Here is a 17287-nt window from a genome sequence, read left to right as displayed (position 1 = left end):
CATGTTGTGGGGTGTAGTGTTCTATGTATAGAGTGTAATAGAATTGTATTATGATCATGTCCAGTGGTGGGTCATGTTGGGGGTTGTAGTGTTCTATGTATAGAGTGTAATAGAATTGTATTATGATCATGTCCAGTGGTGGGTCATGTTGTGGGGTGTAGTGTTCTATGTATAGAGTGTAATAGAATTGTATTATGATCATGTCCAGTGGTGGGTCATGTTGGGGGTTGTAGTGTTCTATGTATAGAGTGTAATAGAATTGTATTATGATCATGTCCAGTGGTGGGTCATGTTGGGGGTTGTAGTGTTCTATGTATAGAGTGTATTAGAATTGTATTATGATCATGTCCAGTGATGGGTCATGTTGGGGGTTGTAGTGTTCTATGTATAGAGTGTAATAGAATTGTATTATGATCATGTCCAGTGGTGGGTCATGTTGTGGGGTGTAGTGTTCTATGTATAGAGTGTAATAGAATTGTATTATGATCATGTCCAGTGGTGGGTCATGTTGGGGGTTGTAGTGTTCTATGTATAGAGTGTAATAGAATTGTATTATGATCATGTCCAGTGGTGGGTCATGTTGGGGGTTGTAGTGTTCTATGTATAGAGTGTATTAGAATTGTATTATGATCATGTCCAGTGATGGGTCATGTTGGGGGTTGTAGTGTTCTATGTATAGAGTGTAATAGAATTGTATTATGATCATGTCCAGTGGTTGGTCATGTTGTGGGGTGTAGTGTTCTATGTATAGAGTGTAATAGAATTGTATTATGATCATGTCCAGTGGTGGGTCATGTTGGGGGTTGTAGTGTTCTATGTATAGAGTGTAATAGAATTGTATTATGATCATGTCCAGTGGTGGGTCATGTTGTGGGGTGTAGTGTTCTATGTATAGAGTGTAATAGAATTGTATTATGATCATGTCCAGTGGTTGGTCATGTTGGGGGTGTAGTGTTTCTTGTATAGCGTGTATATACAATATGTATATTTAATGGAATTGTATTATGATCATGTCACATTGGAGGTGTCGTATTCTTTATTTTGAATATAACAGAACTACTGTATTATAACTTCCAACAAATGTTTAAACCACAAGCTCTGCAGGCAATCAATCTATAGGATGTGTGTTGGGATTTGTACAGGTCACCCTGGGTGATCTAATCAATGAACCTGCATTTCTTGCTACAATGCAGTTTATAGAAACTGTTTAGTCAACATGTTTTAAGAGCTTCATAAAACTCATAGTAATATCACCTCTAGAGAAATGTAGTCTATAAAAAAAACGCTGCATTCTTTCTGTATCTCCCCCTGCGCAGGGCCCAGTTTACAATGCAAGAGCTTGTCTAAATGAAGGAAGCATTTTGAGGTAATGACAGAACTCAGCAGTGACATATTTACTTTGGCTCCGATAGCTGAGGAATAACAGCTTGTGCCCTGTAACTGCCAGCTGCCACATTCCAGGCATAGCAGAGCTATTTCTAACAAGATTTATACACCAGGTAACTGATAAAGGGAGATGTTTTGCACCAGGGATACCTGAACGTGAAAAGAGTTCGCTGCAAGATGGCCAATAAGGTAATATAAACAGGAGACATAAAGGTTTACACCATGCTGGGGCCTACAGCTTTCTTTTCGGGGAGCCCCGCGGCTTGCCCAATATTGTAGACTAGCCTGCTACGGGGGGGGGGGGGGGGTTGGGTTATTTGGCAATAATCTGGAATTTCATCTTGTGCAAAGCATGCTGCTCTTTGTGTCAAATTTGATGAAGTAGAAAAGTTCACAGGAAGGGAAATCTTAAACCCACGGAAGGGGCTACTGGGATGGAATGGCCTCCTTGGTTGCTTGGAATGCAATTTCCAGGTCCAGGTTGGGTGGTCGCATGTTCAACACGGAGACTTTGAGGTCCAGGGAAACAGGGATGTCAATCAAAACATTGTATAAACTAGCTATACGGTTTCCAACCATTAAGGAACTACAAATCTTGCTACTGGGTTATGTAGCTCCTCAAAAGCTGAAGGACCATGAGTTACAAATAAGAACTGACAGCTGTGAACTTTAGGACTGTTTCCAGCAGTTGTCTATCATTATAAAGGCCCAATTCTAAGCCTCAGATACCCTATATACAATTACCCAACCCCATTCATGGAATTTCTTAGTTTGTCTATTAAAATTCTGACAATACATTTGGCTCAATTCACAAAGCTGAAAAAACAGGACAGGGATCCTTGTTTTCAAAATACACTCTATTATGAAAAGTATTGGGACACCTGCCTTGACACTCACATGAATTTTTATGGCATCCCAGTCTTATGCCCCGTACACACGGTCGGATTTTCCGATGGAAAATGTCCGATCGGAGCGTGTTGTCGGAAATTCCGACCGTGTGTGGGCTCCATTGGACATTTTCCATCGGATTTTCCGACACACGAAGTTTGAGAGCAGGCTATAAAATTTTCTGACAACAAAATCCGTTGTCGGAAATTCCTATCGTGTGTACACAAATCCGACGGACAAAGTGCCGCGCATGCTCAGAATAAATAAAGAGATGAAAGCTATTGGCCACTGCCCCGTTTATAGTCCCGACGTACGTGTTTTACGTCACCGCGTTCAGAATGATCGGATTTTCCGACAACTTTGTGTGACCGTGTGTATGCAAGACAAGTTTGAACCAACATCCGTCGGAAAAAATCCTAGGATTTTGTTGTTGGAATGTCCGAACAATGTCCGACCGTGTGTACGGGGCATAAGTCCGTTGAGGTCAGGACTCTCTACAGGTCAGTCAAGATCCCCCAATCCAAACTCGCTCCTCCATGTCTTTATGGACCTTGCTTTGTACACAGGTCCAAATCATCTCTTAGATTGTAAGCTCTAAGGAGCAGGGCCCTCTGATTCCTACTGTGTACCCTCAAGTTGTAAAGTGCTACGTAAACTGTTGGCGCTATATAAATCCTGTATAATAATAACTGGTGGAGGGGGGATTATGGTGTGGGGTTGTTTTTCAGGGGTTAGGATTGGTTGGTTGGGTCACCCGTAACCCCCACCCTCCCCGGGGGTCAGTCATCCAACCCCCAGCACTGTGTGTGATCAAAGTGGTAGTGAGCCTCCCGGCAATGCGCATTCTTGCCCCACCTCCACCTGGAAGTGTCAGATCACGTACTAGATATGTGACCTGGCACAGCCAAAGCTGCCTTTCCCTTGTGTATGTAAGTTATACGGTCGGCAAGTGGTTAAGCTGCTTTTGCAATCTAATTGAAATGTATGAAGAGAACAAATATTCTGACTAGGGTTGCAGCAATACTGGTATCGATACTAAGCATTTGCAGGAGTACCCGTAACTAATGCTTCCGATACCCGAAACCGATACCTATCCGGTGCGATTGGAGCCCATACAAATTGAAAAGGCTCGAATCGCACATCAGAGAATTGCATAAGATTTAAACAGGAATGCGGTGCGATTCCTGTCCAAATCGCATGTGGTTCCCCCCCCCCACTGCTCATGTGTGAACGCAGGCTTGTCATAGTCACTTCAGCCTGGGTTCACAGAGGAGTGGTGCGAGAAACCGCACGTTCGGACCGGAATCGCACCACGAATCTTTGCAGCGTGATTTGAGCCGATTCATATTGTATGGGCTCAAATCGCACCACAAAATGTATCGGTTTCAGGTATCGGAGAGTAATTGACCGATAGTATCGGTACTCATTGGTTAAAAAAAAAAAAAAAAAAAGGTATTGGTGCAACCCTAATTCTGACAAGAGCAAAAGCTGATGGTGATGATTGGGGTACTTATGTACAGGAAATGTGAACTTCTGCTCCCATGGTGACGGGCAGGAGAAATGCAGCACACTGCACATTATCAGTACAGCTCTCAAACAGAAAAATCAGCAATAAAAAGTCTGATGCGCCCCCATTATACTCTGCCTGAGTCGCAAAATTAAAAACGCCCTGTGACCGCATTCACGGCCGCATCCTGTGGCTTTGTTTAATTAAAAGTGAATTCAGCTTAATCGGCAGTAAGATTGCAATTACTAGCAAGGCGTTTTTATTCATACAATGAAAGACAAAAAAAAAAAAATGGCGGCACTGAGATAAACAGTGAAGAGGGTCAATTCACACAGCTAACGCAATAAAGGATCCATGTTTTTAAAGAAAAGTGTGAAATGTGCAAATTAGTCACGCACTGGTGGGTTTTTTTTTGGGGGGGGGGGCAAATAACCCCCCCCCCGCTTGATTGGGTCATCTGTAACCCCCACCTCACCCCCCGGGGGTCAGTCATCCAACCCCCCGCACTTACACCATCTAGGTTCCGGATGGGCAGCGCTCCTACAGGCAGCAGGCGTCTCCTCCTCCTCCTCTGCATCAACGCGGCTTCCGCCGTGCATCTTCTCCTCCTCCTAGGCATCCAATAGGATCACCTGTCCTTTCAGCCAATCGGGTGACAGGTCTCAGGACCCGCTTCCTGATTGGCTGGGAGGAGGATCGGTGTGAGAATAGCAAATATGAATTTGCTATTGTCACACAACTGGGTGGCTCAGCACCCCAAGCCCACCCTTTTTTTTTTTTTTTGAAGCACATGATTAGAGCCAGAGGCTCCAATAGGCTTCAAAAAAGAACACCTCACCATTGGAATCCATGCATCTGGCGCCCTGCATGTAGATTAGGGGGCCAGACGCATGGGTGGATGGGGGGGCGGCACCCGTGCACCCTTAATGGACGGGGCCACCTCTGGTCACGCAGCTGAAAAGCGAGATTCTCATACATGGGTGCTCAACCTGTGGCCCTCTGGTTGTAATAGAACTACAAGTCTCACGAGGCATTGCAAGGCTGACAGTAGAAGGATGACTGCCAAAGGCAGAGGCATGATGGGACTTGTAGTTCCGCAACAGCTGGAGGGTCACCGGTTGAGCACTCATGTGATAAACCTTTGTGGATCGAGCCTAATGTCTGATTTCTAGAGGTACATGCAGGCTGCTGATGTTAATGGACACAAACTTTCTGGCCCAGGATCAGTTAAAGTAGAACTGTAGGCAATTTCATTTTTGGATAGAGCAAGGAAGGGTTATAACCCCTGGCAGATCCCCACCCCCCCAATCTGTGTCCCATTGCAGAGATTTCCCTTCACTTCCTGTCCCATAACCAAACAGGAAGTGAGAGGAAATCCCTGCAAATTAAGACAATTCATTTGGAACCCCCCCAGGTCACCAGAACTATTTTTCGTATTGGAAGAGTTCCCCTCTATTACTACTACTGCTCTGGCCGTCTCCTCCATCCCCGCCTCCTCCTCCCAGTGGCATCACTGGGAAAAGCCCACACCAGTGGCGGAACTCCTGCCTGTGAAAATGTCTAACATCACAGCAACTAATCAGGTGCATTGAGGCCCTGACATTCAGAGGAGGAAGAACTTTATTCTGCGCACCTCCATCTACTACCCAGTGACAACGGTAGGACCCCGAGTGTGAGGAGACTCTCTATCTGGACCGGGACACTGCTGCTGACCTGGACGGCTGGGAGTCTGAGGGGACCCGAGTGCAATCCAGACCGGGACACTGCTAATGTAAGTGAACAGAGCTCCAGCTACGGCTGCACACTGAGGAGGGGGGAGGGATCATATAAGTGTATTCTAGAGGAAGAGAGAGGACAGGCTTCCCCAGAGCTGTATACACTGACTGCAACTTCACCACACCACTTGCATCGTGTCTGCAGTCTCTGACCATCTCTTGTATCATGTCTGCAGTCTCTGACCATCTCTTGAACTAGATCTGCAGTCTCTGACCATCTCTTGTATCATGTCTGCAGTCTCTGACCATCTCTTGAACTAGATCTGCAGTCTCTGACCATCTCTTGTACCAAGTATGCAGTCTCTGACCATCTCTTGTACCATCTCTGCAGTCTCTGACCATCTCTTGTACCATCTCTGCAGTCTCTAACCATCTTTTGTACCATGTATGTAGCCTGGGACCATCTCTTGTATCATGTCTGCAGTCTGGGACCATCTCTTGTATCATGTCTGCAGTCTCTGACCCTCTCTTGTACCATGTCTGCAGTCTCTGACCGTCTCTTGTACCATGTCTGCAGTCTCTGACCATCTCCTGTATCATGTCTGTAGTCTCTGACCATCTCCTGTATCCTGTCTGCAGTCTGTGACCATCTCTTGTATCATGTCTGCAGTCTGTGACCATCTGTTGTATCATGTCTGCAGTCTCTGACCCTCTCTTGTACCATGTCTGCAGTCTCTGCCCCTCACTTGTATCATGTCTGCAATCTGGGACCATCTCTTGTATCATGTCTGCAGTCTCTGACCATCTCTTGTATCATGTCTGCAGTCTATGACCATCTCTTGTATCATGTCTGCAGGCTCTGACCATCTCTGCAGTCTCTGACCACCTCTTGTACTATCTCTGCAGTCTCTGACCATCTTGTGTACCATGTATGTAGTCTGTGACCATCTCTTGTATCATGTCTGCAGTCTCTGACCCTCTCTTGTACCATGTCTGCAGTCTCTGACCCTCTCTTGTATCATGTCTGCAGTCTCTGACCATCTCTTGTATCATGTCTGCAGTCTGACTATCTCTGCGGTCTCTGACCCTCTCTTGTATCATGTCTGCAGTCTCTGACCATCTCTTGTATCATGGCTGCAGTCTCTGACCCTCTCTTGTACCATGTCTGAGGTCTCTGACCATCTCTTGTATCACCTCTGCAGTCTCTGACCATCTCTTGTATCATGTCTGCAGTCTGACTATCTCTGCAGTCTCTGACCCTCTCTTGTACCATGTCTGCAGGCTCTGACCCTCTCTTGTACCATGTCTGCGGTCTCTGATCCTCTCTTGTATCATGTCTGCAGTCTCTGACCCTCTCTTGTACCATGTCTGCAGTCTCTGACCATCTCTTGTACCATGTCTGCAGTCTCTGACCATCTCCTGTATCATGTCTGCAGTCTCTGACCATCTCTTGTATCATGTCTGCAGTCTCTGACCATCTCTTATATCAGCACCTTTGCAGCCATTGTGCTATTTGCTGGGTGTCTAGTTTGCCCCTGTACCTTTTAAGAAGGGATGGGCTGCCCTTCAGTCCACCTGCTCTCATTTATCCATCAGAATGTATGTGCCTCCACTGTAGGGACACTCATATTTTAGTGTTAGGACCACAGATATCAGGGTGCCGTGACGAGGCTCTGTGGCTTACGCATGCGTTTGCAAATACGTGCGGACTAAATCCCTGTTTTTAACACATACTGTTAGACAGGTTAATTTGGTTGTCTGCGAGCTGGTGGTAAGTAGGCTTGAAATTTTTTCCTGGGCATTCCCCAGGCCTTGTTTACATCACTTGTATCATGTCTGCGTCTCTGACCATCTCTTGTATCATGTCTGCAGTCTCTGACCATCTTTTGCCTCCTCCTTCCCTTCACCAGCTGTCACCTCTGCACCCATGTCTCACAATGACCCGCCCATCCTCATCCTCTTCCAGCGATCACAGCCTTTTCCATTCCAACTCTCCCACCCCACAATCCCTATTTTACCCTGCCCTCATTTACCCCTCTACCCCCCCCCCCCCCACCCCCGCCCTCACCCAACTCCCTGACCCAATTTCTGAGTGATCTGACCATTGGCGTTCACCTACACTGCATTCCAGTTTTCTCCCCCAAAAAAACGGACTTTGTACAGAAACTGAACTAAACTAATTTTCCACTTCATCACATATATTTTCTGCCGAGATGTTTTGCAGTGTGTATTAAATCTAATAAATATTCTTCGGTTCTGCGTGTTAGGGCAGCGTTGCATGTAATTGAATTTGTTTCCAGTGTCTTACTGCCTGCAGATCTCCGTGGCATCGGCTTAGAAAGCTTTGAGGCAATTCTCAGGGAGATTGTGTTACATTCTTCTTCTGTGTTCTGATCATGTACTGCTGTGTTCTGGTTTTACTTTGCAACACATTATTTATAGGGTCAGTCTAGGAAAAAAATGGAGATCTCAGTTATGGCTGGTTGGATGAATCGCCTACTGGCTTTGGGGGACCTCAGCAGCATGACCCCCCCACCTCCCAGCATGTATGTATTCCCCATAATAGAACATTCCAAATGCAAACAGAAAAGAAAAATCTGGCAGCATGTTACAATCCGATTGTACAATCGTCTTTGGATTTACCAGCAACTATGTATGGTGAAAGGCCAACTCCAGCCAGATAAGAAATTATTCCTTGTAGTGTGGCTGGGCCCGGACTGCAATGGTTAATATTTAATTTTGTGAAGGGGAGAGGAGAAACCATTTCTTACTTCAAAAAAAAAAAAATTGCACTAATGCTAAACAAGACTAATGTGCCGTTTATTGCTAGGGGTCATGTGGGTTATTAATCTCTACTACGATTAATATATCATCAGCGGTGAACATAGCGTCCCCCCCTCCCCTTTTGAATAATCACCCAGCCAGGCTCCCTCCTAGGCTACCTAATGCAGCATTGGGCTGTCTAATTTTCAGTGTTGGAGTTTAGGTAGGTGGATGACATCATGGCACCCATGTTTGGGCCTGGTGATTGGCGGACCAGGTCTGGGCACTGTCACATAAGGGGGATCGTATGAGTCTCTCATAACAGACCTGCTCTGGTAAGGGAGGACTTTTGTAGTGAGGGGAGGTAGCAAGGGAGTGCAGCTAGGCGAGTATATGTACAGTGTCTATATGTATTGGGAATTTATGTGATCGACCAACACAAAGTGGCATAATTGTAAAGTAGAAGGAAAATTATAAATGGTTTTCAAATTTTTTTTACAAATATCTGAAAATGATGGCGTGCATTTGTATTCTGCCCCCTTTACTCTGATACCCCTAACTAAAACCTAGTGGAACCAATTGCCTTCAGAAGTCACCTAATTAGTAAATACTGTCCACCTGTGTGTCATTTAATCTCAGTTTAAATACATCTGTTCTTTGAAGCCCTCAGAGGTTTGTTAGAGAACTTTAATGGACAAACAGCATAGTGAAGGCCAAGGAACACACCAGACAGGTCAGGAATAAAGTTGTGGAGAAGTTTAAAGCCGTGTTTAGGTTATAAAAAAATATCCCAAGCTTTGAACATCTCAGGGAGCACTTTTCAATCCATCATCCGAAAATGGAAAGAGTATGACACAACTGCAAACCTACCAAGACATGGCCGTCCACCTAAACTGAAAGGCCGGGCAAGGAGAGCATTCATCAGAGAATCAGCCAAGAGGTCCATGGTAACTCTGGAGGAGCTGCAGAGATCCACAGCTCAGGTGGGAGAATCTGTCCACAGGACAACTATTAGTCGTGCTCTCCACAAATCTGGCCTTTACGGAAGAGTGACAAGAAGAAAGACATTGGTGAAAGAAAGCCATAAGAAGTCCTGTTTGCAGTTTGCGAGAAGCCATGTGGAGGACACAGCAAACATGTGGAAGAAGGTGCTCTGGTCAGATCAGACCAAAATTGAGCTCTTTGGCCTAAAAGCAAAACGCTATGTGTGGCACATCAACCTAAACACACCATCCCCACCGTGAAAACATGGTGGTGGCAGCATCATGTTGTGGGGATGCTTTTCTTCAGCAGGGACAGGGAAGCTGGTCAGAGTTGATGGGAAGATGGATGGAGCCAAATACAGGACAATCTTAGAAGAAAACCTGTTAGTCTGCAAAAGACTTGAGACTGGGGCGGAGGTTTACCTTCCAGCAGGACAACGACCCTAAACATCCAGCCAGATCTACAATGGAATGGTTTACATCAAAGCATATTCATGTGTTAGAATGGCCCAGTCAAAGTCCAGACCTAAATCCAATTGAGAATCTGTGGTAAGACTTGAAAATTGCTGATCACGGATGCTCTCCATCCAATCTGACAGAGCTTGAGATATTTTGCAAAGAAGAATGGGCAAAAATGTCCCTCTCTAGATGTGCAAAGCTGGTAGAGACATCCCCAAAAAGATTTGCAGCTGTAATTGCAGTGAAAGGGGATTCTACAAAGTATTGACTCCGGGGGGCGACATGCAAATGTACCCCTCACACTTTTCACATATTTATTTGTAAAAAAAGTTTGAAAACCATTTATCATTTTCCTTCCACTTCACAATTATGTGCCACTTTGTGTTGGTCTATCACATAAAATCCTAATAAAATACATTTACATTTTTGGTTGTACCATGACAAAATGTGGAAAATTTCAAGGGGTATGAATACTTTTTCAAGGTACTGTATTGTATGTATGTATGCACATCCCATTAAAATGTTTTTTGAATACATTGAAAAGTTATATAATTATAGTATAATTAGTTTTTTGTTTTTTTTCCCCCCTTTTAGCGGAGAAATGACAATAAAGACTGAAAAAATTCCTTTCAGACCCTTGTGATCTTACCTTATCCATCAATTCCACATTACAGTCTGGTTGAGACAAAATAAGCTTGACGATTTCCACATTTCCCAAATGACAGGCCATCATCAGAGCGGACTCTCCATCCACATCCTGCAGGTTCACATCTGCCCCGCACTCCAGCAGAACTTTTACCATGTCGGACCTGCCATGGCTAATACCAAGCATCAGCGCTGTCTGCCCACCCTGGAAGAGAGATCCCAAGATCAGCTCTCACATCACTTTACCCTCAACAATCGCTTCAACAACCATTCTGGGTTTTATTGCATAAAGCTTGAGAAAGGGACGTAAGGGAGGTCCTGAAAGCTTTTATCTTTGACAAACCAACTGTCTTCTTTCAGATGAAAGCGATTCCGGCAACTGTACAGCTTTTGTGTGAGACAGAACTGTGGATGTGCATGACGCTATATAGTTCATACAGTTTGGGTCTCTTTTAAGGTCTAAGTCTAGCTATTTAAAAAATATATATATTCTCTCCTACCTATGCTGTCTAACCTGTAAACATGCGTGTACTTACCTTATTTTAATCTGCTCCGGTCACATGTTCCAGCTCAGGGAATGCTCGATAAAGGCTGAGAATACCGGGAGCCGTGACATCACCTATAGGCTCCCATGGCCCAGTCATTGTAGGGGGAGCTGGAGCTGTGGGAATCTCATGACCAAACCGTTGGCTGTGTTGCGTGCAGTTCCGCACTGTTGCCTGTAGGTGTCGTTGTCACCATAGGTCAGTGTTGGAAAGCAACAAGCTGACTTATATTGAGTGCTCTTCTTTCTCGGAGACAACTCGGCAGAGGTGGTCTGCTGCTGTGCACTCTGGGAGAGGGTACTTAAGGGGCAGACGCCATTTTTCTTTCTCTTTCGCCTGCTGGCCCTCCTGGCCTAAAGGCATGTGACCGGGAGTTCAATCTCATGGCCCTCCAGGCCGGAGGGTTGCGTTGCTGCAGCCGTGCAAGTGGGCCCAGAGGCTTGTCTGGGGCCTACTACTATGGAGATGGTCCTGTGCTGTCTGTCCTGCGGGAAGAAGCCGGACAATTGAGAATACCCAGGGGAGGACCCATCTTTGGAGAGGACCGTGCGGAATGCTGGTGTCTCAAGAGGGGCCTGGTGACCCAATTGGAGGATGCATCTTAACCTAATCTATCGCACAAGTACTGCCGGGTCGGCTTAAAGGTTCTAGTACTGTGTTGCAGCTCATCTAAAATTACTACTACGTCCTGTGGCAGAGGATCGTACAGTAAAATTGTTCTCCTCAAGTCTGTGACAGAGACTTTTTGTTTGTGCTACACTCCGGCTGCTAGGTCAGTGAGAGAGGCCTATCCGGATGGGCAAAGATTTAATTCTGGACTGAAGGTATATTTATCCCCAAGACTTCAAATTCCTTAGTGTGCTAAAGAAAAGGTATTTGAGCCTCCCTGCAACTCTTCTTCTACCTCTTTCCTGCTACTTCTTCAAGTTACTTCCTATTAAAGCATTGAAAAAGTACTAAAGTCACTGGTGCCTACATTGTCAGAGACAAAGCTCAACATGGACTCCAAGTTCTGGTATTGGTGATACTAAAGGTAAAAAGGTGACGGTAACAGCCCGATTTAAATCAGCAGCTCCACCGAGAGTTATTGCTACACATGCCATTGCTGAGCCTATCATCTACTAGGACCCCCAGGTCCTTTTCCATCCTAGATCCCCCCAGAGGTTCTCCCCCCCGTGGATAGATTGTATTCATATTTTTGCCAGATGTGATGCACCAAACATCCCTGATGAAGGAGATTTGATTTCTCTCAAGCACGTCGGATGCAATTGGTTGTGCCCTTAGGTGGTTGACACAACCTGATGATTATGCAGCAGTAACATTGGAGGCCGCAGTCGTAGGATCTTATGAGGCATTGTCTCCTTTAGTGTTCCGTGGGTGCAGGGTCTCTTATCCCCTTACTGGATGTATGCGATCTGATGTCCGAGCGTGGGAGGTGACCAGGAGAGCTGAATTTCAGGAGAGCCCAGTGTCCCCACATATGCCATTATAGCATAATCCTCAGCTGATCCAGTTCCTTTCCTACCCTGACCCAATCACATGGACGGGGTATGGGATCAAGATGGTCACATCCAGTTCCAGCTCCCTAATTCGCAACCTCTTACGTTATCTCCAGTTTAGGCACGCCTTTAATGCCCAATTTGGATCCACCGGTATCTGTGTGCAGGTTAGCGATTTGGAATCCTTGCTTAGAGAAAAAGATCTTGCTAAAGCCTTATTCACTCTTTGCAAACAATTGTTCATAGACACTACTAAGATTCTGACCCCGTGTCACAAAGCCTGGTTGGCGTACTTCCCGCAGCTTGACAGGGATGACTTATGGAGCTCTACCTTCTCCAGACTGGTGTCAGCACGGGATCACCTGATACAATTTAAATTTCTCCATAGAATTTATTACACTCCAGCTAAACTTGTGAAAAAATGTTCCCACATACTCCTCGAGCTGTTGGAGGTGTTGACCGGATTTTCTGCACATTTTTTGGAATTGCGCACACATTCAACTGTTCTGGATTGTTTTAAGTCGGTCATGGTGATTATCATTAGACCCTCTATAGAAATAAGCTTATTGGGCCTGGTAGATCTGTTAGCACCAAAAAACGTAATCCGGACGCTACCTACCCTGCTTCTGTTTTATGCACATAAAATAATAATTCTCTCATGGAAGAAACATCATGGCCTGGAAAGCGTTCGTAAATAATACCTTACCATTCTAAAAAGCTACATATCTCAGTAGAGGGGTGCCATCTAAATTTGAAAAGATGTGGGGTGGTTGGATTAATGACAATTCTACAGCTTCAGACTGATTGATTGTAGGGTTAGAAGTACGTGTTATGGGCAGGACCTTGGTGACCACCTGGTATAATCACTATTGCTATTCTTGGGGGTGTTAAGCTTTGATACCCTACGTCAGCCATTCTCAACCAGGGTTCCGTGGAACTGTGGGGTTCCTCCAGTGGTTGCTATAGGGGTTCCTTGAGCTGTGGCTGATGAACCACCTTTTTGATAATGCCTACAGAGTTCAAGGTTCAGCATCACTTAGCAAAGCCAGCAGCATGACGCCAAATATTTTTTTAGCTGCCTTTAAGGGTGACATTCTGAGCACCACTTTAAGTGAGACATTCTTCCTATTGGACACCAGTATAAGGGGCATTGTTCCTATTGACCCCTGATAAATTGGTTTTAGTAAGGGTTCCTCGAGACCTGAAAATTATTTTTGGGGTTCCTCTAGGGTTAAAATGTTGAGGAAGGCTGCCTTACGTGCTTGAATGTGTGATTTATGTTTATTTCCTTGGATGGAACTGGTTATTATTGTATGGGAGCTGCATTGTTCACTGCTGCTGATGCTTTGTAGTGCTGTACGTTGAATGTTTACAGGTTTGTAACTTTACAATGGAAATTGAAATAAAAAGAATTTTCAAAAAAAAAAAAAGTCGGATGAAGAAAATCACATTGATTAATTTGTAACATCTAGGTCTAGGATATTTCTAGAGTATTGTACGCCGTGCTTACATGTTTTTAATTTTTGTATCAATAAAAAGTATCACATAAAATAACAACTGTATGTTGTTCTCCAAAACCTTTACCAATCTTCACCAAAAAAGGAGAACCAACAAGAGAAAAGAAAAAATGTGGGGAAGGGGACAGAGAAAAAAGGGGGTGCAAAGAGGGGAGGGGAGACAAAGTGCCAGGGAATTGGAGAACATTGGAATTGGAAACGCATCATTTCTAACAAGCAAATGTTTATAGCTGTAATAGTTCATACATTTTGTAGCTGTAATAGTTCATACATTTTGTAGCTGTAATAGTTCATACATTTTGTAGCTGTAATAGTTCATACATTTTGTAGCTGTAATAGTTCATACATTTTGTAGCTGTAATAGTTCATACATTTTTCGGCATTGTGCCTGCCTATGGCACAAGTTTACCTATAATGTCAAAAGACTTTCCCATGCTCCAATGGATGGAACAATAGGAAACTTCAGTTGTGTGACGCTCTTGAACACATTTTTCTGTGACGCCATTCTGAATATATTCATATAAATGAGATGAAAAAAAACAAGAACTCTGTGTCTGGAGAAGGAATTCATTCTGTACAATTACAATCACTATTTGTACTACAGCTGGGGTGAAATGTAAAATTGAGGATCTGAGAATTATTCAAGTCTTAAAATATTTAAAGCGGCTTCTGCGATGTCCTAGTTCGGCAACAATTTGATGGAAATGGTAAAATAAAAGAACAGTAATAAAAGCATACCAATAATTAAATGTTTTTAATGTCACGTTCCTTTAATATCTATCTATCTACACACACACATATATATATATATATATATATATATATATATATATATATACACACACGTCCATTTTAATAAAAGTGCTTGTAAACCTCAGACATGGAATATGAACAAAGCAGAAGAATAGTGCCACTTCAATTGTAGGTACTGGTTGCCACCATCCCTACTAATAACTATGGTAAGAAACAAGCATTTCTTATGGGACTTTGTTGGCAACCAAAAAAAAGTACACCCGGATGATGGATCATTTTTGTTTATAAAGATACAAAAATCCAAATATTTATTTATACAGCGGAACTTTGGTTTACGAGTAATGCGGTTAACGAGCGTTTTGAGAGACGAGCAACTTTTTTCTTAAAATTGTGACTCAGTTTGTGAGTGTTGTCTCGCAAAATGAGCAGAATTCAAGCTAATGGGCGGTGCAGTACTGCATTTGGCCAGAGGTGCGGGGGGCGCCAGGGACACTCGGAACGGTTCAGAGCCGTTCGGAGATACTCGGAATCACTCGGAAATGCTTGGAAATACTCTGTTCCCGAGCCTTTCCAAGGCTTTTCGACTTCAGCCGAGCTGTCCCCGAGTGTTTCTGAGTGTTTCCGAGACTCTCTGGCGCCCCCCCCCCACCTCTGGCCACATGCGGTATTGCATGTAATAGAAGTCAATGCGGAACACATTATCTTCGTTTCCATTGACTTCTATGGGGAAACTCGCTTTGATATGCTTTGGATTACAAGCATCTCCTGGAACGGATTATGCTCGTAATCCAAGGTACCACTGTACATAGTAAAAAATAGTATCTTAACATAAGACCAAAGCATATCCTCTATAGTGTGCACTTGTCTCAATTAAGAGCACTAAGTGTCATTTATGTCTGCTGCCTCCTTCCTCTGCTATCAGCATTAATCACTTCTGACAATTTTTACTGACACCAAGAAAAAAAAAAAAGGTAACGAGGGAGCTTTCAGCACACAGCCTGTGGTTGACAGCCTCAGCTCTGGTCCTGTGTGAAGGGGGGTGTGTCCCTTCCCTTCAATCAGCTCTCAGAGCTCTCCTCACTGAACTCTGCAGTGTGTAATTTTAGCTCTCTGCTATCTGCAGAGAGCAGACTGCAGATAAACAGGTAAAACTTATGTAGGAGTCTTTGCTTCATCTCTGTGTATCACCTGAGGCCAGTCACTTCACTGGGTATAGGTAAGGGTTTACAACCACTTTAAAAGCTGCACTAACTGCCATATTTTTTTTCACCTAAGATACATTCTCACTTTGGGTTTACAGTGTATCTAAAGCCCAAACTTGTTTTATTATAGTTTTTGATGGAGTGTTGAAGGGTTGCGATCCTTTGGCAGTTATTTATTGCCATTTGTGTCCCAGTTGGGGAGATTCGGAGTCTCTATTTCTCCTGATTATTGCCACTGGTGAGGGAAAATCTAAAATTGTGGGTTGTCGCCAGAATGGGCAAAGAGGGGGAACTCTTCCAATGGGGACTTATTCCAGTGACAACAGTCATTTCCTTTCACTTCATGTGGCCAAAACTTTTTTGTAGCTCTGTATCGTTTAAACCCCTTGGCGCCGAGCCGCCGCATATTTGCGTGCAATAGTGCAAATAGCGCTGTGCCGAGAGCACGTGCCCTGCGCGCTCCTGACATAGTTACCGGCGGCCAACTGAAAAGCTCCTGATCATGTGATCGCTGTGACAGCCAATCGCGGTGGTTACGTGACCATAAGCTCCGCCCACCATTCTAGACCCCTTAAGGCGGGGCGGGGGGGTGGACTCAAACTGGTGGCCCTCCAGCTAGCTACTACAAGTCCCATGAGGCTTTGCAAGGCTGACAGTTACAAGCATGACTCCTCCCACAGGCAGGGGAATGATGGGACTTGTAGTTTAGCAACAGCTGGAGGGCCGCCAGTTTGAGACCCCCCCCCCCTCCCCCCAACCTTAAGGCCCCTTTTTTTTTTTTTTGCCTCCAGGATTTTAATGGGAAAATTTCACTTTGCTTTCTGTCCTGTAGAAACAATAAAAAGTGAGAGGTCAAATCTCCAAAGTAAAAGGCATTCCTTTCTTTAAGCCTGCCCATACATGGATTAAAATTTGGCTAGTTCAGCAGGGACCAGTCAAATTTCGATCCATGTATGGGCAGGCTGGTTGTACACAATTCGATCGGTGGAAGGCTCCCCGCTGGCGGGACACAATAGTCCTGCGAGAGGGGTTCCCCATCAACGTTGAATGTGTGGATGGGGGAAATCAAACAATTTTCTTTCCTGCAGGATGTATGGCCTGCTTTAGAATGTCATCACAAGTGTCCCCACTGAAAGATTTCCCTTCACTTCCTGTATGGTGACAAATGAGAAGTTTGGATTTTTCCATCACTCTGTTCTAGTACTAATCCAGTGGTCACCAGGACAAATAGAGAGGATGAATATCCCCTACAGGGCACTAGACAGCAATAAACATCTGAAAGGAGTTCCAATCCTTCCCTGCTCTATTGAACCCCCCCCCCCCAAAAAAAAATATGGCTATAGATACATTTTAAAAATGACTACAATGCAGTTTAAATAATGTATACATAGATATCTCTTTATATGCAATCATATAAATAATGTA

The 17287-nt window shown here is 44.4% G+C and overlaps 1 protein-coding gene across 4 annotated transcripts in view; it reads right to left on the bottom strand.

The window, feature by feature from the left end:
• Nucleotides 1-17287, bottom strand: part of KANK4 (KN motif and ankyrin repeat domains 4) — a 198019-nt gene that overhangs the window by 8041 nt on the left and 172691 nt on the right. For all 4 annotated transcript variants that reach the window (XM_073593826.1, XM_073593828.1, XM_073593827.1 and 1 more), the window contains one exon: nt 10351-10551. In XM_073593826.1, the coding sequence (XP_073449927.1) occupies nt 10351-10551 (201 nt within the window). The remainder of the gene's footprint in view (nt 1-10350; nt 10552-17287) is intronic.

This window comes from Aquarana catesbeiana, linkage group LG07 (genome assembly GCF_042186555.1).
Source record: "Aquarana catesbeiana isolate 2022-GZ linkage group LG07, ASM4218655v1, whole genome shotgun sequence".
NCBI lineage: Eukaryota > Metazoa > Chordata > Amphibia > Anura > Ranidae > Aquarana > Aquarana catesbeiana.
The sequence above is the reverse complement of the archived record's forward strand: the minus strand, read 5'-3'. Positions and strand labels throughout refer to the sequence as shown.